This window comes from Rhinichthys klamathensis, unplaced genomic scaffold (genome assembly GCF_029890125.1).
Source record: "Rhinichthys klamathensis goyatoka isolate OS25496 unplaced genomic scaffold, OSU_Roscu_1.1 h1tg000269l_1, whole genome shotgun sequence".
Lineage (NCBI taxonomy): Eukaryota > Metazoa > Chordata > Actinopteri > Cypriniformes > Leuciscidae > Rhinichthys > Rhinichthys klamathensis.
In genome coordinates this window covers 1,032,540-1,059,878 of record NW_026606789.1, presented here as the reverse complement: position 1 = coordinate 1,059,878, position 27,339 = coordinate 1,032,540, and the positions used below count along the sequence as shown (strand labels likewise).

At 37.6% G+C, this 27,339-nt stretch overlaps 1 protein-coding gene across 1 annotated transcript in view; it reads right to left on the bottom strand.

Moving 5' to 3' along the window:
• The window catches only part of syt6a (synaptotagmin VIa), a 59,312-nt gene extending 32,277 nt beyond the window's left edge, over positions 1–27,035 (bottom strand). Inside the window, exon 1 of the mRNA XM_056268182.1 lies at positions 26,772–27,035. Within this exon, the coding sequence (XP_056124157.1) occupies positions 26,772–26,928 (157 nt within the window). The 5' untranslated portion in view covers positions 26,929–27,035. The remainder of the gene's footprint in view (positions 1–26,771) is intronic.
• Positions 27,036–27,339: the final 304 nt, after the last annotated feature.

The window sequence follows — 27,339 nt, the reverse complement described above, 5'->3', positions numbered from 1 at the left end:
AGGTCTCATCATCTAATCCCGAGCAAAAACAAAAAGCTTTGTTGTGTGCTCAAAGGACAGCATGAAATGAAGAATTAATGTGTGAGGACATAAAATGTGAGCCGACAAACAACAACATTAGAGGGGTCATCTGAACCTTGAAATTAAGCCAATTAAAGAACCTCTAACATGGCCCTTTTTTTAATTACAGGGTAAAATTGCAACAAAATGGAACACTGTGCTAACACATCCTAATTTAACCTCACACAAAGGGCAATCAGGAAGACAGTGTGTTAACCCAACTCAGCGGACCTCAATTACACAGTCTCTCTTCCACCCACGCATCTCCGACAGCTGATATTTTCAGGACAATGGAGATAGGAACTGGCATCACAATCAGTGGCCACCATTAGGGAGAGTCAGAGGCATTGTCATATCATGCCTTTGAACTAGATCTCTGTTCCTATGTGAACGCATGTAGATTTAATATTGATGGTGGAATAGGCGGGAAAATACACTGCAAAGTGTAAATCTGTCTCCTATATAGGGTCAATCTCTTGAGGATGTGCAAATATAGCCACAGAAGGACTATAGCTGCCTCCGAGTCCAAAGCCTTGCTACTTTAGTCAAGATCAATTACATCGGCCTGAATAAATCAATGTGACAGCTCAGTAAAGAGCGCTTTGTGATTTCTAGTACCAGTACAGTGCACATTACCAATTAAAAGTTTGTAGTCTGTCATTAATACTATTATTCAGTGAAATTCAATGATGCATTAATTTGATCAACAGTGAAGCATTCAACTTTTCATGATTCATCCTGAAAAAAATATTAAGCACCACAACGGATTTCAACATTGATAATAATAAAAAAATATTTCTTGAGCAGCAAATCATCCTATTAGAATGATTTCTGAAGGATCATGTGACACTGAAGACTGGAGTAATGATGCTGAAAATTCAGCTTTGCCATCACATAAATAAATTACATTTTAAAATATATTAAAATGGAAAACAATAATTTTTTTCATTGTAATATTAATATTCCAAAATATTACTATTTATACTGTATTTTTGATTGCATAAATGCAGCCTTATTGAGCATAAGAGACTTAAAAAAAAATGTAAACATCTTACTGACCCTAAACCTTTGAATGATAATTTAATAAACCAAAAATGGGCTATTTATAAAAAATGTATTATATAATATGTATTTATATATAAACTGGATTTTAACATATTATAAATACATAAATAATAATAATGTGTGTATAATAATGTATGTAAACATGTGTATATAAAATTAATGGAAAACTGAAAAAAAAAAAACACATAAAATGTCCTGAAAGGAGACAAATGTTAGGCAGGAGTTAAGCCAAGAGGACAAGTGTAAAAATCAAGGTGCAGCCTTGGGGTCATTCCTCAGTTGGCCGCTTGTATAAATCACCTCACATGATGCTGCATGACATCCCAGGCTTTACAGGGGGAGCTTTTCTCCTTGATTCTGCACAGAGAAAAAAAACATCGGCTCTGCAAGCAAATCTCCATGCCACATCCGGGCCATTTTTAGATTGCTCTATTTCATAGCTCCTTCTCCACTGCAATCTCAAATCCCCTAATTCCCAGGATCTCAGAGTGGCGGAGCGCCACAGCAAACAAAGCCGGGGTTCTCAAACTGAAGGACTGCTGGGAGCAATGCAGAATTCATACGCTAAAACTTTGGGAGGTAAACAGCCTCTCGTAGAGCTTCAGGCATAAATTCATTGTAACAACATCTGGACCATGCTTTTAGCAATGACACATTGTTGTTATTCTTAAGTCCCAGAGCTTTACAGACTCCAAGAAGATTTGGAGAAGAGATTTTTTCCATGTTAGTGTAATTGATCTGAGGAATAACCCGCTCATACAGAACTTTAAGCTAAACCCAAAGGTATAAGAAGAGAACTGCGAGCCAATCATCAAAACATTCGAAAGCTCAGAACCCACAGACACAGTTTCTTTAGGGAGAGTAACCAAAAGACAAAGAAACTGCTGCATATTCACAGAATCATATTCCAATCTACTACAGACAGGCGATGATTTTGGAATTTAGCCCTGAATAAAACATCTGAAATGTCAAGAAAACTACAAAGATTTTTTAAAAATGAAAAATGAAAGTATTTTGTTAAAGGTACAGTCAATAATTGTTCATGTTGTGCGGGGCGAAATATAAGTAATATTTAATTCTTATCTTGTGTTTATATACCGACACCTCTTGCCTTGGACGCAGCATCACAAAAAAACAAGTTGTCATTTACCAATATCATTGTAGAAATGTGCTTGTTCACAGTCAGCCATGATTAGTTTGTTCAGCGAGCGAAGGTGTCTGATAACAGCAGGTTTACCGAGATAAAATCAGTAATATACATCAATCATGTAATCTCAACACCACTCCATGTTGATGTAAGCATGAAACGGAAGTTGTGATAGTCTTTTCTTCCCTATTGTGACGTAGGGGTGAATTCAGGTTGATTGGGACACTTTTTTGCATTGAGATGACTGGGAAAAAGTGTCCCAATCAACCTGAATTCAGTAAAATGATACGATGCGAATGAACGAGAAAAGGTGTGGGGCGGGACTTGATTTTGTCCATAGGGAATTGATTGGATCGTTGGATGGTTGGCTTGCTACTGCTGTGATCACATGAAAGTGACATACTGTCCCGCCCTCGTGCCAAAAAACACTGTAATATTCCATAAAAATAAGAATTGTCCATTTTTATTTCATGGTGAAATCTTTAAATAAAACAGCTTTTAGTCTACTGGAGTCTTGTCTCATGTGAGTTTAGGTGAACGTGATTTCTCCAAGTACAACAAGTTCTTAGGTCCAATATCTAGTAACACTTTATTTTGATGATCTCTTTTGAACATTCTGTTGACTATAAGTAACTTTGCAACTACATGTCAAATAACTCTCATTAGAGTTTTAGTAGACTATCTGCTTAATATCTTTTGTGATGGTCCTATAAAGACATTCTACTGACTATAATTAACTTTGCATGTACATGTTAACTTATTCTAACCCTAACACTCTAATGAGAGTTACAGTAGTAGACATGTAGGTGCAATGTTACTTATAGCTAACATAATGTGTTAAAGGGACCATCAAAATAATGTGAACCCCAATATCTTTATTGATTCCGGGACATCAATTCCAATCAGATTTGAGGGAGAAGTTTACAGTTTATGTCAAGTTTAGGCTTACAACCAGGATTAGGTGTTTTAACATCAGTTGTGGTTATGGGAAGGTTTAGGTTTAGGTTAAGGTTAAGGTTTGGGTTTAGGTTTAGGTTTAGGTTTAGGTTTGGGTTTGGGTTTGGGTTTGGGTTTGGGTTTGGGTTTGGGTTTGGGTTTGGGTTTGGGTTTGGGTTTAGGTTTGGGTTTGGGTTTAGGTTTAGGTTTAGGTTTGGGTTTAGGTTTGGGTTTAGGTTTAGGTTTAGGTTTAGGTTTAGGGGTAGGGGTAGGGATAGGGATAGGAAAAAAAATTCAGACAGGAATGTTGTTCTGGGATTAACCAAACTTTTTTGCTAAATTAAAGGTTTCTAATTTTTATTTATAGATCTACAGCAATAGATTTACATACATTTAAAAGTCATGGATACAATGGAAAGATGTAGCGAAGCATAATTTTACCCGCTGTCATAGCCAGTCCCATGACAACGTTAATCTGCTCACCTCCCACCTGAATGTCTCACAAGATGGTTCAGATGGCTTAGCAACAGACTGCATGCACACACACGCTATTAAATTCCTGAACTCACATCCTTTATTTGACACAGTGTGATTGTCTGAAGTGTTTATCGATCTGAATCCCCCACACACACCTCTCTGCAAAAGGTGTTACAAATCACATACTGCTGCTGTGCACCTTCACATCCACATTACCCTATTAGCAAAAAAATACCAGCACTGATCGTTTCAAGAGTAGACAAGTGTTTATGTGAGAAGGTAAAAGATAGACCAGTGTTTATTCTATCTTAACAAAAGGCGGTACCATGTTTAAGTATTGTGTTGAGTATTGGACATGGCACTTGATTAGAAACCCTATAATATCCTATAAAGTACAGATTGCTGATCTACTGTATGCAATCTCTGTAAGTAAAATACGTCTTTGTCAAATATCACAGTATATAACCAAAGCAACAAATGGTCAAATGCATCATTTGTCATAATTTGTTTTTTTTCAGTCAATGAACATAGCCAGGCAGGGAACATTACTTTTTTTTAAACATTGAGATGATAGTCAAATGTCGCAAAGTTTACCTGAATTCACTCTACTGATGTTAATTTAAATATGCTATGATATATATTTGTCAATTGTATGTTCAGTTTGTTTGTGTTTTTATTTTGGTTTGCCCTGTCTGCCTGCCCATCTGTATTCACTAGTTATTTGCTATGGTTACTGATTATGTTACGCACCTGTTTCATGTTCTGTTGATTAGCTACACTGATTAAGCCCTTAGTTTCCTTTGTTCCATGTTCGGTGTCGTCTATGTTTTGCGTGGTTGTGCTATAATTATGTTTCCCTTGTAATTTCCCTTGTTAAACTCCATCATTGTGCGATTAATTGCAACCTGCTGATGACAATCATATAATATAATCAGTTATTTGATTTCAGTTGCATTGTTCAGGGATCCAAGTAAGGAAATTGATGGGGGTTTACTTTATCAAGGATGCATTAAATTGAGTAAAAGGATGCACAAAGATTACAGCATAAGGACCTTTACATTGCTACAACATATTTCCATTAATATTACAAATAAATGCTATTTAACGTTGTTCCAAATAAATCCTGTTCTTTTGAACCTTCTAGTAACTAAAATATTAAGCAGCACAACTGTTTTCAAAGTTGATAATAATAATAAATGTTTCTTGAGCAGCAAATCAGCATATTAGAATGATTTCTGGAGGATCATGTGACACTGAATAAGTAATGATGCTGAAAATTCAGCTTTACCATCGCAAGAATAAATTACATATTAAAACAGTTATTTTAAATTGTAATAATTTTTCACTATATTACTACAGTATGCATTTTTGATCAAATACATGCCTTGGTGAAGAGACTTCTTTTAAAATCATTAAAAATGTTACCGACCACAAACTTTTGAATGGTGTACTTTACAAGATATCTTATTGCAAGGACAAAAGTAGGGACCACTAAGTTCCAGAGATGCTCTTTGTGTCTCCTATGTGTGCTTCTGTCTCACTACCAAAGATGGTAATTAAGGTATTAAACATATGCAATACTATATCACAAACACGTGCACATAATTTCCTCCCTTTGAAAAAAAAAAAGAACATTGTGACATACTCTGCCTTTTTACTCCAGTAGCTAATGGGGTAGCAGTATTTATTCAGGTCTCTGCATGCATACATCTGCATTTAAAACAACCATTTCGGAAGAGAAGATTAATTATGATGACTGATTCAAACCCTGGCTGAATGCAAAATAACTATCATCTTTGCAGATGTTTGAAAGATGCAAAACACTGTAAATTCAACAAAAGTTGCATGTTGGTGGTGCAGTTTAAACAGAATTGCATTACTGGTAGCAGACATTTTCTTTGCCTTAGCATTTCTGGTAAACAACATAGGAGATCCCATATAGGCTCAATAAACAATTGTTTTCTTTTACAGAACTGTAAAATCACATGTATGTGACCTATGACAATTGGCTGAACTCAAGTCTGAGTTTGTTATGCTTATTTTTAGCCCAACGGATTCAGGTGTGTCAATTAACTGTGTGGGCTGGCAATAACAGAGCTGCTGTCTGTCCCTGATGCCCACTGCAGCATTTACAATCTCCTTAATAACTGACCCCATCACACAGATATTCCTATTACACATACCCTGGACTTTAATTGGTTCTATCAAGAGTGATATATATCTAATTTATATGGAGAGCAAAGCACATCCCAGAAATCATGGAGGCAGATGCCATCAGATGGACACCGGGAGCTTTATATGAATACTGGGAGATTTATGTGACACGGAAAATGTGATAAAGTTTGTAGGATTTGGCCCACGCATCTCCTGCCAGTTTATGGCTGCTTGAAAACGTATCACAATAAATTCACCAGGTTTCATTTCTTAGCTGTAAAAATAGATTAGGCTCGTTTAATGTTTCACTTCTTTTTACCACAGCTGGCATTAAAATGCTAAGCCCTGTCTGTCCACAGAAATTAAAGCTGATATGCTCCAGACATGTATGACTCATGCTTCTGCTATAGGCAGATCTTGAATTTGCTGTTTTATAAAACTATAAAACATGGGTAGATGCTTTCATTTAACATTTGATTGCGTTCAAGAGAAAAAGAGTGTGAACAATTGTGATTAGCCATTAATATCATGTTCCAGGCGGACCTCTTGGCTGAAATGTATAATGTATCCCAAAAATTCCCAAAGAGAAATATTTAGTTCGTAGGACGCAGACATTATTAGTAGGCTATTAAAAATTTAATGTATGAAAACAGTATTATTGCTAATCAATATAAATCATTAATATAAATAATATAAAGCAATAGGTACACTTTATTTTACAGTGTCCCTGTTACACATCTTACATACTTATTACAGTAATAACATTAAATTATGCATAATTACAAGCAAGTAACCCTAAACCAAACCCTAATCATAACCCAAATTAAGTATATGTTGTTAATTAATATTACTCAGTACCTATTTGTATAATTACAATGTCACAAGGGGTGTAACGATACCCTCTAGTCATGATTCGATTCTGAACTCACGATACTATTGCAATTCTCCAAGACATATGATTAACAAGGTTAACAAAAAATGTACTGTTGATTAAAATAACACAAAATTTGATATTACATTGTGGGTGTAAATGAATAGGCTTGGACTTTGTGCTGGTAACCCAATGCACAGAACAATAGTGAGACCAGAATAAAAATATTCATGATCCGGAAGCTGAAAATACAGAATTATTTTAGAGGAATATGCTTGCACTGTGTCACTTACTAGATATATTTAAAATAATGTAGGACACTTTTTACTGGTAACATGAGACATTTGGCATTATCAGAACCCACAAATATTCACCCTTTGCATTATTATACATTATATTCAACATTATATATAGTAGTTTAATGTAGTATTGACACTAAAACTCTGAAAATGTGAATTTTTTCTCACACAGTAATTTTTATTTTTGGTGAACTATACACAGTATATATACAGTATATACAGTATATTGTCACTATCTACGATACATATTGTTGCATTTTTTTATTGCACTATATTGTAAATTGTTACACCCCTAATATATATATATTTATTTATTTTTATGTATAATGTAAAAAAGTTCAGGAAACTAGAGTGTCAATAGAAGGTAATATCAGAGCTTTCCACACTCCTTCCTGTCAAACTGTCTATGTGAATTACTCACATCCAGTAAACCTCAGGCCTGCTCTGGATCAGGGTAAGGTCGGGGTAATTGAAGGTCGGGCAGATTGTTGTAAATATGAATCTTCGTAAATAACATTCATGCTTTTTGTAAATCGCTGACTAATCAGTTGCCTTGGTGGCTCTGGGTCTTGTTTCCTTCTGGCCTTTGGTCTGTGACATGAAATAAACATCATGTCAGCAGAGAGAGCAATGCATCACTTCACTGATCTGTGACTAGACAGTGGCATGACAGCGAGAGTCACGGGGCTGTTGGGCAAAACATCACACCGCATTAGGACTGACAAGAAGTGCGTCGGGAGTCTATTTTGCACATATTCAGTGTAGAAGTAGAACATGGAAAAATCATCTTCAGCTAATGCATCAAAACTAAAGGAATACATACTGTAGTTCTTATTAGTAGTTACTAATTATTATTTGCTCATGTTATTTTCTTTCTGTGGGACACTACATGTTTTTAATATAACGACAGTTTGGTTTGACATGGCATTGAGACTTGAGAATCAATGACAATTTATGTTATTGATGTCCCATCTTATGTTGTATGCAGAGTTTGGATGTAACTAACCAAAATTAGCGATGCTTCAAACTTTTTCAATAGCTACTTTAGCCATGTAATGTAACCAAATGCTATCACTGTTTGTAATGCCTGAGGCTGAGAGGGAATAATCAAACGCACTAACCTAAATTATTCATTCTAGTAAATCTCTTTATCATTAACTGCCATTTCACTCACATGTAGCAGCATGTAGAAACTTTGTAATGTTGAAATAAAACATGTTTAAGTTAAAGTACTAAAGTTACTCAAATTAAAACTGAAATGAAAATAAATTAAAGCTAAAAAGAAATATAAAAAACTAAAACTAATAAATATGACAGGCACATACAATTGAATTAAAACAAATTAAAATGAAAACTGAAAATATGAAAATAAAATTAGAAAATATTCTTATATATTTTTATAATATATATTTTTTAAAGATAAAAGCGAATTTACTTTCATCTCAGAAGAGATACTGCATCTACTTGAAAGTCGAGAATGGTCCAATCACATGAGGCCAAAATATACAAAATCAATATTGATTCGCTAAAATCAAAAGTGGCAGGGTCTGGAGCGCAATCTGAAACAAGCCAAAAAGTCACAGCCTAAAGTCACATGCGTTTTTTTTATAAAAGTTTATGGACCTACAGACACTTGACCACATAGACCATTTGTCCATGTATTTTTGGTGAACTATCCCTTTAAACACAAGCACTATTTTCACCACGCTCTGTACAACATTCTTAATTTACCCCAACCCATTAAAGATTGATTTGCTGCTACTGATGCTGCTACTGATCAACTGTGAAGAAACACGTCTACTGGCCACAAGATGTTCTCCACATGGGAAATAGTTTTGTAGAACTGGAGCGATCGGGTGTCCTTATAGCCTTGCTCAAGGGAGAATTTCCCATTAAAACAACATGAGGAATTAATACTGCATGGGTAAATTATTGACAGAACACATTACAATCTAGTGCACAAAGGGATATACGCTTTCTTTCTCTGTGTCTGTGTGGGACATAAAAATGAGATCCATTTCAAGTTAAACAGCCCACAGCTGCCCTCCTAATCTCAGAGAAGTTGCTACTATTCGAATAAGTATCTGCATCTTCTCTTGTTAGGTTTTACTAGCCTGAATGATGCTATTTTCAATAATTTTCCACTCAAAAGTGAAGCCTTGGTGTCATCCAGACTTATCCCAGTGACACCCCAGGGGAAAAGCACTGTGTTTTACAGTCATAAGACAGACTGCTCCTTTAACAGTCCTCCTGGGATCACACACATTCTCAGCACATCTCACACCTCGACACTTACATTTTCAACCTGACAGTATGACTTTACAAGTTACAAATTCCATAGTGTCTCACTTGGTTCACACATCCAGCTGTTGTATCAGATTTTTTTTACAGTTTTGTCTGCCGATGACAGTTGTAAAGCCCTAAAGCGTCCTGCAGAGCCACAACCATGACCCATCAGTGCATGCACATTAAATATAATGAAGCATTTTTATGACATTGTGTGCATGGTCAGTGATTTTTTTCAACATACAAACAATTTAAAACATCAACTTAGCATCTAAATGAAAAAATAACACCTGGCTTAAGATATCTTTTAGCATTCCTATTCACCTCAATGGCATTTGCTTTTATTTCTGGACACAATTGTCGGGCAATAAATGTCATGTGACTAATCACTCTAGAGCTGCAGTGAAAATGATGTCATTACACTGCTGACGGCACAACAACAATCCCAAACCCTTTTCTAGTAACTACCCTGAGCTGTGATGTGAAAGGCGGCAGACAGGGGAAAATACAGTCCATTTCGCTCTTCAAAGAGATAGTTTACCCTCACATCATTCTGAATCTGCATGACTTTCTTGATATAAAAGATGATGTTTTGAAGAATTCTTTAACTGTTTTTTGTTTATACAATGTTAACAATGAACTCCATTTAATTATATGGAGCAGAAATATATATATATAACTACATATATATGTAGTTCAGTCAGGAAACTCTAGAGGGCACAGACTGATAGGTCTTTTACATGCAATCTACAAGCAATCACATCATTACTGCATGGCATAAGCTGATTGGCCACTGCTGATCCTGCAGCCAATGAGATTGCTTGCTCAACATTTAAATAGCGAGCAATTTATTGTTTGCTGTAATCTTGTCCTGCAGCGCGCTATCAGAATTCCTCTGAAACCTTCCACCTCCCCAAGCTCCACCTGCCTTCTGCTATGGGGATTTATGTATGTCTATTTTTACAGCAGCATATCTTACATGCTCACAGCTGTATGTCTGTGTATCTATTAGCAGTTGCAAGTCCATACTTGCTCTGCAGCAATAATCAACAGCAGCAGCAGCAGTAGCAGCAGTGTAACAGATAGTCCACCAAGACCAAATACATTTCCATATTCAAGAACATGCAAAAACTATTCTAAGAGTGGTCATGATTTAAATACATACATACAATTTTTAATAAATAAATGAATGAATAAATAAAAACAAAAAAAAAACAAATAAAACATTATTACGTGTTCCACAGACCAACAAAAAAGTTCAGAAAGACTTTTATTTTCGGGTGAACTGTCCCTTCAGGCACTGACAAAACAAATACAATGTAATATCAGCGATGTGTTTCTTACAAAAAAAGCTGCTATTTGTAATTACAACATCTACCAGTAGGTGCTAACTGGGACGTGTTAAGCATCCGTTCTTCGGTGTAAAAAAATAAAATAATTTGTGGCGCATGTCTTTTGAACAAAAAATCTTATCGTGGCTTATTATGAATAAGCCTTAGGAAAAAAACTGACCGTGAAGACAGGGATAGAAAGTGAGAATGACAATAAAAGCAGTGCAGAAACAAGAAATACCAAATGTACTAACCAACCCCCATCAGGGAAGTGTGTTAATCTGCACAAGAAATCACTAAGCATCTGTGCCCAATGCAGATATAAGACGGACTTCAATTGACAGCATGAAACAAGTGGGTAAGTGTCACCGCAACATGCACAGCATTACAAAACACAGAATATAGCCATGGGCTGTGAGCCGCAGATTTGTGCTTTTCCACCATCAGCACCTAAAACCCTTTCTCCTCCATGCATAATGCAACACTATTGATTTATGATAGTGCTGTATATTTGAGAGGTGATAGAGCCAAAGTTTGCTCACTCTCACTGCACTGCTGCACTGCCGGAGAAACACTCTCTCTCTCTCTCGCGAATGAGGGTGTGCCGGTGCCTGCGCTGTGCTTCACAGATGGACTGGCATATTTACGAGGGGTTTCCAGCAGGGTGAGACACTGAGACTGGCCCCCAGTTGATCGGGCTGAGTTTTACCGAAACTGACATCTACCCCATGCACTGTTCTTGAACTCAATCTGATGCTAGGATCCCCTGTGCAGCAGGTAAGATAGTATTACTGATGGGAGGGGGAGATTTTTACATCCCTGCAGCTATGATTGCTCACTTAATACACACACGCACGCACAAACAAACAAACAAACACACAAAGTGATACAGGACCACAGTCGCTGTTGTGCGCTGCTGAGAGCAATTCACCTGGCAGATCAGTATGTACTCTGCTGGCAGATGGAAATAACTCATAACAGAAATAAAACACAACAGCAACAACAAAAACGCACACAGAGGACGTGATGTGGGCAGAAACCCCTTTGATTAAATATTTACAAAGGCTTTTGAAAGGGCAAGAGATTAAAAAAAAGCGTGCCACTCAGTCATCATCTGCTTTCAAAGTGTTTGACGTTCAACCGGAGAGATGAAATAGAAGCGATAAAGAGCACACAGTTGCTGTCCCTGGAGCAACTGCATCCCTGCTTTGATGTGATGGACGCAGCGTGCACGTGCACACACACATAGTAAATGCGCACATTGATACACCTGCTGGGAAATCCAGTTGTTTAAACTGGTCTTTAGCTAGTCTAAGCAGGTTGACCAGTTGCCATGCTTCAGCTTGACCACCTTAGGCTGTTTTTAGCTGGCTTAATAGCTTAAAAAAAAAACCAGCTACAATGCTCAAAAAGGCATTTTAACGTAGATTTAAATATAGCATAATCTGGATTTTCCAGCAGGAACTACTTCGGACAGTTGTAAAAATCAAAGTAGCACGTGTATAGAAAGCCTCTTTGTTTCCCTCTATCACAGCATGCTCATGCAACCTGTTTCTCCCTAGATGCACAAATCCATCTTTCCAAGCCATTCAAACAAATGCAAACTACTCCAAAAAGGTGCAACACTTGTGTACTCACCAATACTTGTCTGTTTCTTCTTACTCTTTCTCTCTCTGTCCTCCTTGATCCCTTTGATGCTTACGCTCGGCAGCGCCCAAGCAGAATGAGCCTCCACCGCGTTTAAGAACCCCGTTTCTATGGCAGTGAGAGCAAGCCAGTCAGCAAGATACGGCGAAAGGCTGGGGGCAGATCCCTCACTGAGCTCTACGCACACTTACAAACTCTCCACACTCCCATTATCCCTGTGGTGTTGCACTGCACGGCTCAATACACAACACGCAGGGCAAATACCTGTCTGTCACGGGGGCAGATATACATCAGAGATATAAAACACCAGAGAAACAGCTGCGATCTAACTAGAATAACAAAGCAGCGGTGCTGCATAAGTTTGTTGCATGCATATTAATGAGGCAAACTCATGAATATCAAACATATTTATTGAATGCAGGCAGCAAAGGAGAGATCGAATGAGTTTAGGACGTGTCAATGGATGAAAAGGGACCATTGTGCAGCTTGGTTCCGACAAAGTGATTAAAGAGACCCGTGACAGCTGGAAAGATGGATGGACAGAGAGCATGTGTAAGACACGCCAACAGCCTTTTAATATTCCAATGGCTGTATTTCACTCCAGCCTTAGACTGCGGCGTCAACTGGGGTTTGAACCATACTGCAGCACTATCTTCACCCGAGCTGGAGAGATAGCGGTTCCCCCCTGCCTCGCTCCGTCTAGATTACCATCACCCAATCGGCATGCATTCAGCTGAGCACACTGAACGAGGAGAGCAGTCAAACCGTGGGACCACCTTCCTCCCGCTATCTTCTGCACCAGGGATGCACCTTGTGCGTCTCAAACTGGAACCATTACAGCAGCCCTAATGAAAGAGAGCTATTTTGATTCACATAATGTATGCAACACTACACAAGAGCCCCTGAGTGATTTCAGCAGCACTGTGGTGTAAAATTGATTTTCCTTCATTTGTGGCTCAATTTATTGAGGAAAAAGGTGTCTTCTTTGCCTAAAATATCGGTATTGTGAAATCAGGGCATGTCCTCAGCTTTATCTAAAAGGATAGTTCAGACAAACATGAAAATACCTCTCATTACTTTCTCACCCTTGTGTCGTTCAAAAGCCACTTTATTTACTTCTGTGAAATATAAAACATCATTTTGAATGCCTAATGGGCAACTTTTATGGTGACTTTGTCACTTTTTGAAGCTTGAAAGCCTTATTGCATGGAAAATAGTGGTGTTTCTCCTTTTGTGCTCCACTGAAGAAAGGAAAACAAATGTTTACATTTTTCGGGTAAGCTATTCATTTAAATTCCACTGCATTACAAATAAATCAATTAAACACACACATATATATACATACATAACATCACAAACATTATATTAAATGTACTTGACAGATAAAGGTGATTGTTACATTATATAACCTTTGCTGCATTTCAAATTACATCCCTTTATACTTTGGCCTATATGTTCTAATTCAAATAGATTCCCAAGGAAATCACTATGAAAGACCACAAATTCGGGAAAGTATCACAAAAATGCACAACAGCGATTTGAAAAAGCACTATGCAACATTTAATCTTTAGTTGTGAAACTATAACCATATGCAAGGGCTGACAGGCAATTTCATTGACAAGCCAAGCTTTTTGCACAAAAAGGCCTCATTTATTTATACATGTCAGATGCCTGAAAGTTGTTTGTTGTATTTTCAAGACAAATGAGATGGTTTTCTGAGCGTCAATAAAGAACATATCAGAATTTTTCATTTTTTCGACACAAAGTTCCTGCATGAGAGGTTATGCTTTTTAAAAGCCCCTCTAGGGGAAATACGATGCCTGCATCCGCAATAGGAGGAAGTGGCGCTCTGAACGTTCACAAGCTGTGACTTCAGGGTCAGGCATCACCGGACATGCCATTCATCTCTCTAATGAGCCATATATCTACACCTCAGGTCATCTTTGGCAGTAACCGTGACACAGATCTGACAGCACCTGGAAGCTTGCTGGGAGATTCTGTGTGAGAGGTTCAAAGCAAAAGAGGCTCAGGATTGAAGCATCATTCTTTAGAGACTCAGCATGTGGAAAAGTATAATCAAAATCCTATTGGTTCATTCTAAGATGTTTCAGGAGTGCTTTAAAACCTGTCGAAATCCACCAATCCCTTAACAAAGGGCACTCGCACTTAAAAGGAGGAGAGGAGGTTAACAGACAGACTTGTGAAAATGATCTGAAAAGGGCACTGTGGGAAAAAAATGTGGGGAAAAGGTGATTCATATAGGACTACCCACAGTACATGATCTCATCAAAGCTATTATGTCCCTGGGAATTTGCGTCATTGTGTTTCAGAAATGTTTGTCTGCAAAGCACATTCATGAGCAAATGAGTTTCATTGGCAGTTCAATTAATTTCACAGCAAATAAACACTCAAATTAAAGCTCTAGTGTGAAAGCACGTTCCACAGAGCTCCATTTCTAAGCCAGGCACTTTGCTTGTTACAAAGGAAGGAAGGAAGGAAGGAAGGAAGGAAGGAAGGAAGGAAGGAAGGAAGGAAGGAAGGAAGGAAGGAAGGAAGGAAGGAAGGAAGGAAGGAAGGAAGGGAGGAAGGAAGGGAGGAAGGAAGAATGACAGTGGACAATGCATAATCCACTTAATCTTAGCTATTGATCCCCAAATCTTGCTGATTCCAAATGGCACTGAGTATAAAGGGATGCTAGAGTCTTTGACAGTAATCTTACATTTCTTTTCACAGTTTCTCTACATTTGGTGCCTAAAGACATCACAGTCATGTTATTGACTGCCAGTGCAGCAGGTACACGGTTTGAAGTGTTTTGCAGTGTTTTTGTTTTCTTGAATTCTTGAGAGAGTACAGTAGTCAGCAGAAATCTTCCATATTGTACAGCTAATCTACACTAGCTGCTCTGGATTGATCTATCATTCAATGACTTTGGAGCTGTTGGCCTCAGGCAGTCTCAATCCTATTTTCCTATCACTAATTACAACAGCTTCTCGGGACAGAAATCTGGGATATGCCAATCAAAATGTTTGCTTTGAATTCTTTAAAGATTTTACAAAGGAGAAATAATATTTACCTGCCAACACTACGTCAGCACAACCTGGAGAAAATTTAGCTTAATACACTTTTACATGACACCGTTTTCATCTTAAAACTGAAGACTTTTTATGCGTTTTGGCTGTTCATTTACACGACAACGGCGTTTTGGTGGCCTGAAAATTCAAACTTTTGAAAACGGGTTTCAAAGTGAAAGTTTTTGAAAACGAAACCCGTATCATCTCTGTGTAAGGTACAAAAACGAGAACCTGTGAAAACGGTGATGTCATACACATGCGTAGGCTTTTACGGGTTTAGTCTATAGGCTTTTTTAAATGAAAGGTTTCTTACAACAGACTCAAGGGTGATATTTGTTTTCGAAAAGTTTGTGTTCAAAGGGTTTGATATTTCCTTAAAGGAAGTAAAAAGGGACTTTATATCAGTGGAGGGGTTACAGCGAATGTTTCTGGCTTTGTGAAGATCAAATTTACTCAGAAGACAAAGTAATAATACAGTATTATCAAGATTAAAATCCTTAGAATGAAAATCGGACAAAAAATTATACATTATGTAATTTGTGTCTACAACATTGTAGTGTAAACATACCCTTAGAATAGACTATATACAATACGTAATAAAACTAGAATATAAATTATGAATAACTGCAGGTAGTTTCTGTAAAAAGATAAATAAAAAGAAGATAATTCGAAGTTGATATTTTGAAATAAGAAAAACATCATAAATGGAAAAGTCACAATGTGCAATATGAATATCTTGACAATTGCAACTTCATTTCTGATCATTTGGACTTTATATATCTTTCAAAGTCACAGTTACAAGAAATTAAGGAGCAATATTAAAATGTTGTGATATTTCCATTTACGAGAAATAAGGTTGCAATTGTGAGATACAGTATGAAGTTGAAATTGTAGATTAAGACAGGACAAATAATGTCAATTGTTCAGTTACAAAAAAAATAAGGTTGCAATTGTGAGATATAAAGACACCGTTACTAAAAATTATGAGATTACTCAATTACAACAAATAAATACACAATATTGAGATTTAAAGATGGAATATTGAGACAAAGTTACAATTACAAAATTAAATTCCCATCTGTGAGACAAAAAGACTCAATTCTATGTTTATTTGTGTTTTACTAAAATAAAAGTCCCAACCGTTTTTATCAGTAGTTATTTGACTTCCATAAATAAACAGATATTGCTCCTGGCCATTGATGGAGGGAAAAAAAGCAATATTCTCACATTTTTCTTAGGAGACAGGCAGGGCAGAGTTCGCATCTTGTTTTAAAGACACACTTCGTTTTAGACATTCATATCAGACAGTTGGAGCAAAATGTTCCCTTCACTCACGCCACTTCTGACTCCTCGTGGCTGTTTAACATGCAGCATGGGTCTCGTATTCCGACCCTATACTCGCCTCATTCAGCACCTGTTTTAATGGTTAGTGCATTCATTTCACATTTTTTTCCCCAATGTACATCACACATTTTCTAATTACATTACATCTACCTCATTCCACAAATCACGAATGTAATTTTTACAATGTGGGTCTGCGTTTTGGTGCGGAGTGCACTCCAAACTCAATTCAATCCACAATGTCATTACATGAGTGCTTGTGTGGAAAGATAACAGTTTTCTTTTGGTACGCTGTTCATTGTTCGGCTGCACAATATAACTGTTTTGATGTTTAATGAACTGAAATGGCTCAGTGCGTAAACAGATGAGTGGAGTAGGCTTCAGACATTGTGCTGTTGCTGAACAAGAGGCTTGTTTTTCACCGGTTTTTAGCATTAAAGCAGAGGAAGGCCGATGAAGACCATCACTGACATTGCATGAAAACGTACACTCTTATTGTGTTCGTAATTACACGCCTCACTGGATCACTTTGCTATGAAAGACAGTCGTCAGAGAGAAAATGAATTATTGTGTGGATTCTAAATTTGCATGTTGGAATTTCATGAAGTGACCTAAAGGTCACAAGCATTCGTGCATGTTTAAAGATGTCTTACAAAGGCCAGTAAGCATGAAATTATAATATATGGTACAAAAAGGTGAAGATTATAATGCTTTTTATTTGAGTTTATTATGAACATAATAAAGTCATAAGCCTAACAAATCAACAGTTTCAGATGTATCATTTAAAGTAAAGTCAACAAACTCCCTTGTAAATTCAGCTCTAAAATAAACAATGGGCTTTGCATTAATCAAATAAAATCTTCCTGTTTTGCCAAATGTCTACTTGCACGCTTTTTGATCCTTTCATAAATTTTCAATTACTGTCTGATTGCCACAGTTAGTAAAAGATAGTTTATGTACCCACAGGCAAATGCAACCACAGAATGCAACCACAGAAACCGAAAACAGCTGGGCTTTAAAGTCCCCGTGAACCGGAAGTTGCAAACTACTTTTCTCCAGTGTTGTGACGTATTTCAGCCCGTTCTCATCCCAAGGCGTCATCAACTGACGCTTTTGCCAAAGCGTCTATATCCAACGCACATGGCACCCTTTAGCGTCAATATGAGACGCTGATATATGGCGCCTCCTAGTGGTCTAACCCTAACACTACCCCAGACCTAAACCTACCCATAACCGAAGCGTGTTATATTGACGCTAAAGGCAGGGTGCCATGTGCGTCCAATGTAGACGCTTTGGCAAAAGCGTCAGTATATGACGCCTTGGGATGAGAATGCGTTGCGTATTTCCGAGAGAAACGGAATACTAAATGAGGCAAAATAGTGGGCGTGGCTTTTTTCCCAACTAGCACCTGATTGGATCTAGAAAAGTAGGTGTTTTCATTCAGCCTGTCTACTGTCAGTTGGAGGGGCGTGATTACGGATGTTAAGCAGACACCCAAACCGTCAAACCTATGTCATCAGGGAAGGTCCTCCAATGCAGAGGGGAGGGGAAATTTCAGATTTTGATTAAAGATTACGAAGCCAAAAATTTTTTTTGTGTGGATTGACTTGCATGGATGAATTGTTCACCACAAAACGATCAATTTAGGCAAACAAAGTAAGCATGGTCAATTTTGAATTCATGGGGACTTTAAGTGTAAAATACCGAACTTGTCCTTTAAAGATGTCATGCAATTGCTTGACTAGTGCGGTTTTCTGCCTTATTAACAGTAAGTCTGGGTGAGACACATTGAAGGATTTTTCTTAAAGAATATTAAATAAATTAAAATATATATATATAGATAGCAGGTAGGCTTTAGTTACATTATAGCCATCAAACACTTGCTAGTCAGTAGGTGGTTTTGGAGGCGGGACATTCTCATTATAGGGAGTATTTGATCAAAATAAAATCTGTGTAGTTCGGCATAAGTCATCTACACTGTTGTTCTCATTTTCCTAGGAACATTTTTAAAGTGCCCCTATGTTATTTTAAAGGTTCCTCATTTTGTTTAGGAGGTCTTCTAATCTACATGCATCTAAGGTCAAAAAACACTTTAATTTTCTCATAATATACATTGTGCATCACCTCATTTCTCGAAGAGTCTTAAAACAGTTTGTTAGAAATTCAATCCCCTTTCCGAGACTTACTCTGCTCTGATTGGTCAGACGGCCCAGTCTGCTGTGATTGGTCTACCAGTTGCACCGTCTGTAACAAAACCCTTATTACCATATCGGATTTCCATATCCAGAGGTTTCCTCAGCACTTGATACAAAGTGGTACGAACAATGGCATTTTTTTCCAAATCAATTCCAGCGCAAGCTCTTAACCTTTTGAAGTGCATACAAAGTGGGTTTGCAGCACTGAAAACAGCGTCTTCTTGACATGTTGACAACACGAACCAAACTCTTCAAGGCCTCAGCTACGACTATGAGGGTGGGTTAAAGTAAATGTCGTTCACGGGGCCAATAAAGACCATGGAATTATGCAAATGTTTTACATTGTTATGTAGGTATGTAACAGGAAGTAAGAGTAGAATTGCAATGACTTATTTTAGCAGTTCAGAATCAATTCTTTCTTTTAGGAGACAGCTTTATTTGTAGTGCACTTTAAAACTTTGCAGACATTTTACAGCTATATTACACATTGTATAAAAGGTAATATTTGAATAATAGAGGCACTTTAATGTGTATATCTGCTAGTGTTATTTATGTATTATTTACTGGATATACTATTACATTACAAAATTACTAAAACTGAATATATATTGAGTTTTTTAAATATTTAAAGGGTCACTTCACCCATTTGCATTAAGGTTTGTATTGTTAGAAACCCAGTCATATATTATAATGATGGTGGAATTTAGCTTGTTTTTTTTCTGAGATGGGAGAAAAAGGATTTAAGTGTTTTACTTCCGTCCTATCGTGACGTAAATATCGTCATTTTGCGTCACGATAGGACGGAAGATAAATATCATTGCATATTAAGAAAACTACAGCCTTTAGCTCATTATTATTCAAGGGCGTGGGACCCACTCACCCCACCGGCCTATTACAGATCAGTGGGTGGGACTAAACCTGAAGAAACTAAACTATTCATCCGCCATCTTGCTTGGAAGACACCAAGCTAAGCTAACAAGCGCTCAAGGAGTTAGATTTACCATAATGCCTGAATTTACGACACACGATATGGAAGACGAGGATTTTGAAAATCTTTTGCTCGAAACTGATGTCCGTGGCTATTTATACGAGCCACAATATAGCGAAGAGCAGCTGAGGCTGATGGAGGAACAACAGGCGGCGGCGTCGGGTTCGTTGTTGTGGGAAGAATGAGACGGGAATCGGCGAACATTTAAACATTTTAATAGTAAAATAAACAAATACAAAACAAAAGTATAAGCCAGCAGCCCCGCACTGCTGGCCACACACAACAGAAACAAAACACACCATAAAATCAGGCCTGTTCCTCTCTCGATCTGCCCTGTCGCTCCTCGTTTTATGCGTCCGCTCCTCGGTGAGAGACGCGAGAGAGACCGGTGCGTCTCACAGGTGTTGTTCATTATCACTCACGCCACCGGCCTCGCGCCGCTCTCACGTCCCTCGTCCTGCTCGCCACAGCCAACTAACTATACATTTTGTGTGAAATGAATTTTTAACTCTGTTGGCAGCTAACGTTAGCCCTGTAGAGTAGACGGAAGAGTGATTTCTCTGATGTTTGCGACTTTGCGCTGTTCTGGATTAGTGGGAGTGGCTTGCGGAGCTGTGCAACGTGGTGCATTCTGGGAGTTGTGGTCTTACACACAAATGCGCCCTAAAGTTATTTTCTGTCTTTTCTCGGTCAAGAGGGCACCAAATTCAAAATTTCTTTTACATTTCGACTACATATATGACCCACTTTCAATAAAGATTAATGTTGAAATGGGTGAAGTGCTCCTTTAAGAAAAATATTTATACATAGTTTCATTATTTTTTTAGTTTCCATTTTAATATTTATTTTAACTTTATTTCAATTACCAAAAATGATTTAATAGTTTTAGCTGTAGTAAACAGTAACAACACTTACAACTTTGTCAACCTTTAGAAATACACAAGCATAGAAGACCTTAAAGCTAATAGACATGGATGAAAAGCCATTTCATGAGGTCAGACAAAAACAAACCATGCAAAAAAAAAAAAAAAAGTCCTACTGTTCTTGTGCAAGATAATTCATATATGATATTTTTCTTTTTGTCCCTGATGTACCGTGGTATTACAGTTCTGCTTGTTCACATTATACCCATAATGTCGGCACCCACTGCGATGGGCATATCTGCAGGGGTTCCAGATAACACTTTACAAGAAAACACAGCTTTTTCAACTGAGCCTTTATGCAGGAAACAGGGAAGATAATGTCTGTAAAGCTTTGTCATTGTTGGAGCAGATGCTCATGCTGCACCGTAACACCCAGGCTGTCTGTTAACACAGCACGACACAGAACGAGAGGAAGAGTTCGCTGCCAAACATGCTTCCTCATTTGCATTACACTGACAAGGAACATATTACATGCCATATAATGTATTTGCATTGATTGATGGGCTTTATACAAAACACTGAATAATGAGCACACAAAACTGAAATCATGTCTAAGGAATTAGTGTCAAAGATACTTAAAACTTTCACCATATATGGTTTAAAGATCCCATGAAATGAAAATTTGAGTTTTAGTTCATTTGCGTTAGCTTTGAGTTTAAATATAGTGTACTTTTAAAAACTGGGGGGGAAAAACCTTTAAGGAGATATTTAATATAAGGAGATATTCCTGTGCACAATGTAGTCTTTCTCTTCCCAGAAAACGGACGTAATACAGTATATTGATGACTCATGTTATAATGACAGGAAATCGGATAACCTGAGATGGATCTTACCATGTGTATAAAGGGCCATAGAGTGTAACTGCTAATGACTTGATCTGTTTTCTTCAAAAATCTATATTCTTTGAAGCCATGAAAGAGGTGGAATTTGGTCTGTAAAGTGTTCTCATCCAATTATCAATAGGGGTGCTGCGACCTCTCCCTCCCTTCATTAATCCGTCAAGCAAAACCCTGCAGCTGCTTATGCAGTTGGTGTAGGCTGAATATTAGGCTGCTATACTGCTCAGGTAAACAATATCAGGCATTTCTGTATGGACACAATGTGTTTCTCATCAGTCCTCACTCATCGCTGTGATGAGCATCGAAACATCCTGTGGCATTCTGAAAGATATTGTATTTTATTGTATGGTATGGTGTGGTATTGTATTGTAAAATTATATTTTTTAAATTTTTATATTTTTTAAACGCTAGCGGGGAAAGAGTTAAGTTAACAAAAACAGTTGAGAAAGATATCACACGTGTAATAGTATTTTGGATCCTGAGGTTTTAAAGTTACAGCAGCCTAATAAACCTGCAGGAGTCTGTGTCATTAACGTTAACCAAAGAACAGGTGAAAAAGAAAATCACACACTGATTGTGGTCAATTTGGTTTGACATACTCTGTGTTTGATTAAGTTGACTTATGTGTTGGACTGATCATCTGTTGATTGCTCATGTCTGTGTCATGTATGAGAGTTCCGTAAAAAGGATGCACAGGACTCAGTCACAGTCTCATGGTGTGTTATTAAATATAGTGATAAGACAAGTATAGATATAACCACGCGCCACACGGTTAAACATAAAAGAACACTAGAACACAACACTGATATTTACAGAATATTTTATTTATTAAAAGAAAACTATGTTATTTTGCATTTGATTACAATTTCTGTACCTGAACTTTTTTCAGTTGTATTTATTAATGCTATTGCTAATTTGTTTAATTTTATTATTGTTTACTTTTCTTTAATAATGTTTGAAATTTATATTAGTTAGTCCAGTTGTTTTTGCTGTGGTATTTTTATTAAAGCCATAAGAAAATGTTAGTAATCTTTAGGCTGCTGATTTTCTTAGGCTGCTGAATTTTGTTCATGGAAATCAACAAAATATTTAGCCAAAAGACACAGAATAAATATGTTTGATATAAATGTTTTTACCCTATCACATTGAGTCGAAACTGGGAATCGCTAAGAATCGGAATCGATAGCATATAATATAATTAATAATATAATATAAAATATAATTAATATAATATAATATTATTTTCAGCTAGTGTTTCCGCAGGCTATTCATCATGCCAGTAGGTGCCAGATTTTAAAAGAGAGTCTATGGCTGCATCCGAAAACTTAGGCAGCTGACTTGTTGCCTCGCTGCCCTATCAGGCAACGACTTTGCAGGCAGCGTCTGCGAACGAAGGTACCTCACGAAACTGATTTCGGACAGACTTCTGAGGCAGCGTAACGGTTTAATGATCTACAGCAAAATAGAGAGAGCTTTGGTGAACATTAAGTGAATATTTAATGACTACAATAGTAATTTAGCGCTAGAAATGACATCATAAGTGGAAAACGTTTATCAAAAATGTACAATTACACACAAATTGACCACCAGCCGCAACTTTCAGACGCCATCTTTATTTTTGTCACAGAATGCAAGCACAGGATTGTGGGATACCAAAGGCAGCGAAGGATAGATCTACGCTGCCTTCAAAAATCGATCAAATGAAGGTATCTCAGGAGACCGGAAGTGAAACTAACATTGCATTCGGACGTGCCTTGATGCCTTCCGACCTTGGAATACGTCCTCCAAAGACAGCATTTATCCGTTTTCGGACGCAGCCTATGAATCAGTGACTGAACCAATTAATTTAAAACACTAAGTGACTGGTTGCATCCAAATATGCACACTTCACTACTGAATAGTAGGCGAGAAACTGTATTTGAAAAGAGTAGTTAAAAAGGAAGCGAAATGTGGGTTTGTTATGTGACAATGACAACATGACGAATGTAGTAGCCTATATCCGGTACACCGACACTACATTCATACTATATACAATGTACTTTTTTACCTACCCAGAGAGTATTTGATTTTGGACACAGCCACTGTCTTTATAAGTGAATAATTTATTTATTAAAAAAAAAACATTTTGTTCAAAAACACTCATTCATTCAGAAACAAAACAAGTGACTTTCTTTATGAGTGAGTCAATAAATCATCCACTCAACCAATTAGTTTAAAAACACTGATTCATTCAGGAACAAGCTGCGTCAAAATGACAAGTGACTATAGCTGCGTCCAAATCACATAGGCCATGTTGTCCCTGTCATGTGATCTATTGCATCAGTTGCGTTGCTTCACTGCCATTTACGAATCCTTGCCCGTGGTCTCATGGGATATTAAAGTGGTCATTGAATGTGCACTTCAGAAAGTCGGCGGAAGCAGGTCATCCGGGTACTTTCTGCTTACTGTTTTATGAATACATGTAGTATGGAAATAGACTAAATGAGTCAATGAATCATTCACTGAACCGGTTAGTTCAAAAATACTGATTCATTCAGAAAACATGCAGCTACTTTGTGTTGGCCAGAGACTATTAAAGAGTATTAAGAGTATAGAAGATGCTTAACTAAGAATACTGTTAGGGCGAGGTGTTTTGATGATTTGTATAGACATGGTTTCTTTATTTGTACCCATCAGCTGCAGCATGTATTTATATTGGACAGATTGGTTTTCACACCTCTCTCTTTTCAGACCCCAGTCCCCTCAAGCTTAGGCCCCAACAACACACGCTCATCCACCACAGCAACAATTACCCCAGTTTCAGAATGACACATAATAATCATGTAAATTAGCCAGTGCGGTTGGACTTGTCGTAGCATCTATTTGGCTATGTTAACACCATTGCAGCAAAAGTCTATTATCTTCCTGAGCCAAAATGGCTGCCAGCCAAATTGAGGGGTAAAGAGTGTTTTCTATAAAAGACATGATGAGACACATGAATTATTGAAAGCGTATACGCATGTAGAGTAGCTTATTTTACACTACTTTGACTGCTTTTACCCGCAATGCAAAACTTTCTCCATCCTTTCAAAGAATACAGCACAGTGCATAATAAATAATCATCTGCTGCTAATGTCGTCTGTAGGGAGTCTGATGATGGGATTGTGAAAATGAGATACAGTCTAATTAGAGCTGAAGTGGAAATCTGACACCTCACCTGTGATTCGCCATCCATCATTCCAATAGGTTTTCTAGTGGACAAGGACAATTGTGAGGGTGTCAGTCTGTCTTTAGTTATAAAACAGCACTCCAAGCTCATAGAGGTGAGTGTTGGTTTTTCTCCACTGAGCACACCTCATCTTTAGACATCTGTTGACTGTTAATGGGATTGTGCAGGGCTTTCCATCCATCATCCACAACCGCACTCTGTCCTACCATCCCTGAACAGCATCTGTGCTTCAGTTGAAACACTTACAAAATAACCTATAGCAGTGTAGCCCCTTTAGTTCACTCGCATAAAGAAAAATCTTGGATTTGAAACAGAAACGTTACTGCTTTTTTTTATTTTTGACAGAATGTTTAAATTTCGCCTCCGCCAGAGTTTGCCAAAGATTAGCAATCACAGACGGACATGTCGAATGCCTCAGTATAAAACAAAGCATCTGACATTTGAAAATTGGTTTGTTTACAGAATCGCAATGCTTTGGCAGACAGCAAAAACACGGGAAGAAATGCTGCAAAATGATAAGCAAATATAGTACAAAAACATTATTTTATTATCAAGACACGCATGATTATCACCTTCTCGTACAATTATCTCACGATGATGAGATTTTTCATGCAAATTGCGAATTTACTCCCACTTTCCAAACACAGCGAGCTGCTTGACATTTCCCTCTGAGGGAAACCCGACACTCGGCTTTAAATCTGCCCAACAATAACAGAAGAGCCCCTATTCAGCTTTTATCTGGCACTAGTGATTCACAGTGATGGTCCAATAACATGCCGTGGCATTTAGTGCCCCCACGGCTCAGCCATGGATGCCAATGGTGGGCTGGAAGGCCTTCGATTTGACTAGTGAGGTTAATACAAAGTGACAAGATTTTTGTCTACATTCACATGACACATTTCTTCCAAGCAGGGGTCTGTCAACACATCGACATGACAGAATGACAAAAACAAAAGCAGCCAAAAATACCCCCAGTCTGGCTGCAAGCAAACCGATTGAACAGGACAAATTAATGAGACCTTCAAAAAAAGTTACAACAAATATACATTATAAATAAATATACATAAAATAGAAGCTGCCTTTTTACATTAGAAATAAAATATTAATAATAATTTTTTATTGTTTTGTAAAAAATGTAAAATGCTTTTAATGCAATGCATTTATTTTTTCTAATAAATGTAAAATATGCAAACATTAACAGCAGGCATTTTACAGTAGCGTTGAAAGTAAAAGGGTTGCTTTCAATGCAATGCTTTTTTAAAATGTTCTTGCCCTTTCATAATCAACAATTTCACTAATTAATTGCAATGTTTCCAAACGTTCCAAGCACCTTTACATCTCTAAAAAAAAGTAAGATTTATTTTTAAATTAATTGAATTGCATTTAAGTTAATTAAAAAGAGGACAAATTAATTACGTTGTAACAGACCTAGGGGACCCCAACTCAAGAAAACATGTCAAAACTATGCCTGCTACAAAAAATGGTTTCAGATAAGGCTTCCACACATGATGAAATGTTTTAGTCTACATCTGATAATAATACAACAGTTCTAATAAAAGCACGAGCATATTGTTTATGTCACAGTGCAGAAGCACAAAATCTGTGGCAAATCCAAACGATTTTTATCTCCCGGGGACACTGAACAGTTATTGCCAAAGTAATTTTGTAATGTCTGATAGGAATATTTGGCTGGCAGTGCTCTGGACTTAAAATAATTATTCCCACTACAACCCACACAATGCAACCGTGAGTGATGCTATACTAAAAGCAGGTCGTTTAAACTTAATGGCTCTGTTTCACAATGGTTTCTGAGCCAAAATAAAGCATTTCTGATTTAAAGGAGATACTCATTCAGAAAATAAGCATCTACAACCACATAATCCACTCTACAAATAGCAGAACTGTAAATCTCAAGGAAAAGAATCGTCATTACCCGAATCTTTGTGGTTGAACTCTTGATTGGAGATGAGAAAGAGGAACTCCTCACAGGTGTCGAGGTCCAGCCGCGGGCTGTCCTGCATACAGAGGTCAACTATGAGAGACACTGCCTTCTGACAGATCATGTCATGCCCCTTTCCGGCAGCAGTCATGCTCCCTGACACATCCTCGGTGTTACTGGCTCCTCCAGCGGGATCTGAACACACCCCCTCCAAATGCAAGTTTCTCCTGCTGCTGATTCTTATTGTTCCTCAAGTGCGTGTGCAAGAATGTGTGTGTGTGAGACAGTTTTGTTTGTGTATTTATGTGGGTGTATCATGCAAACGTGTGTGTGTGTGTGTGCCGTGCTTAATGATTCACTAACGCCCCCAGGTATACAAAAGACAGCGTTATTGCATCACATTTAATCTCAAGATTCACAAATGAAATGCAACAAAATGAGTCCAGCGGTGCAGAAGGGAGGCTGTGATTATAAAGCGCTGAGCATCTGCCTCCTTCAGCCCCTTTTTTGCTCTCCGTGCCCCCACCCCACATCAATCCCTGCGCCCTGTAATGAATAGCCT